This window comes from Buceros rhinoceros, unplaced genomic scaffold (assembly GCF_000710305.1).
Source record: "Buceros rhinoceros silvestris isolate BGI_N320 unplaced genomic scaffold, ASM71030v1 scaffold23099, whole genome shotgun sequence".
Lineage (NCBI taxonomy): Eukaryota > Metazoa > Chordata > Aves > Bucerotiformes > Bucerotidae > Buceros > Buceros rhinoceros.
In genome coordinates, this window is record NW_010433579.1 from 1 (window position 1) to 508 (window position 508).

Genomic DNA, 508 nt, shown 5'->3' on the forward strand with positions numbered 1-508 from the left:
CCACCATGAACCAGGGGTAGATGGTTTCCCCACGGAAAGACGCCTCCTGGAATGTGTAGAGCCGCTTCTCGGTGTTGGCGTCAAAAAACACCACCCGCCCTTCCTGGAGGTCCAGGACAACCCGCAGCTTCTGGGGGACTTCGAGGTCAAAGTCGTCGATCTTGGGCAAGTTCAGGACCTTGTCCGCGCCCGTGCAGTGACACAGGGCCCACACATCCCTGTTGACCATCACGGGGAGGCAACGGTCCCTCGGCACCGACCCCCTGGCCACCCCCACAGCCCATGAGCCCTGACCGGTCACCTCCACCTCCCAGTAGTGACGGCCCGAGGAGAAGCCCCTCAAACCCAACACACAGGGAGGGGACAGGAACCTCTCCGGGGTGGCCGGCACGTCCTGTGCCGCGGTCGCCTGGCGCACAGAGCTGAGGTCATCCGCAACGAGCAGCTTGGCGTGGGCCGTCCTCGGGTCCAGCGTCACCTGTGCTGGAGGAGGAGACAGAGTCAAGCT

General features: G+C 64.2%; 1 protein-coding gene across 1 annotated transcript in view; it reads right to left on the bottom strand.

Moving 5' to 3' along the window:
* Positions 1–33: 33 nt before the first annotated feature.
* The window catches only part of LOC104500515 (tripartite motif-containing protein 58-like), a gene marked incomplete at both ends in the record, with an annotated part of 882 nt that continues 407 nt past the window's right edge, over positions 34–508 (bottom strand). The window contains one exon of the mRNA XM_010144172.1: positions 34–483. Coding sequence (XP_010142474.1) covers positions 34–483 — 450 coding nt within the window. The remainder of the gene's footprint in view (positions 484–508) is intronic.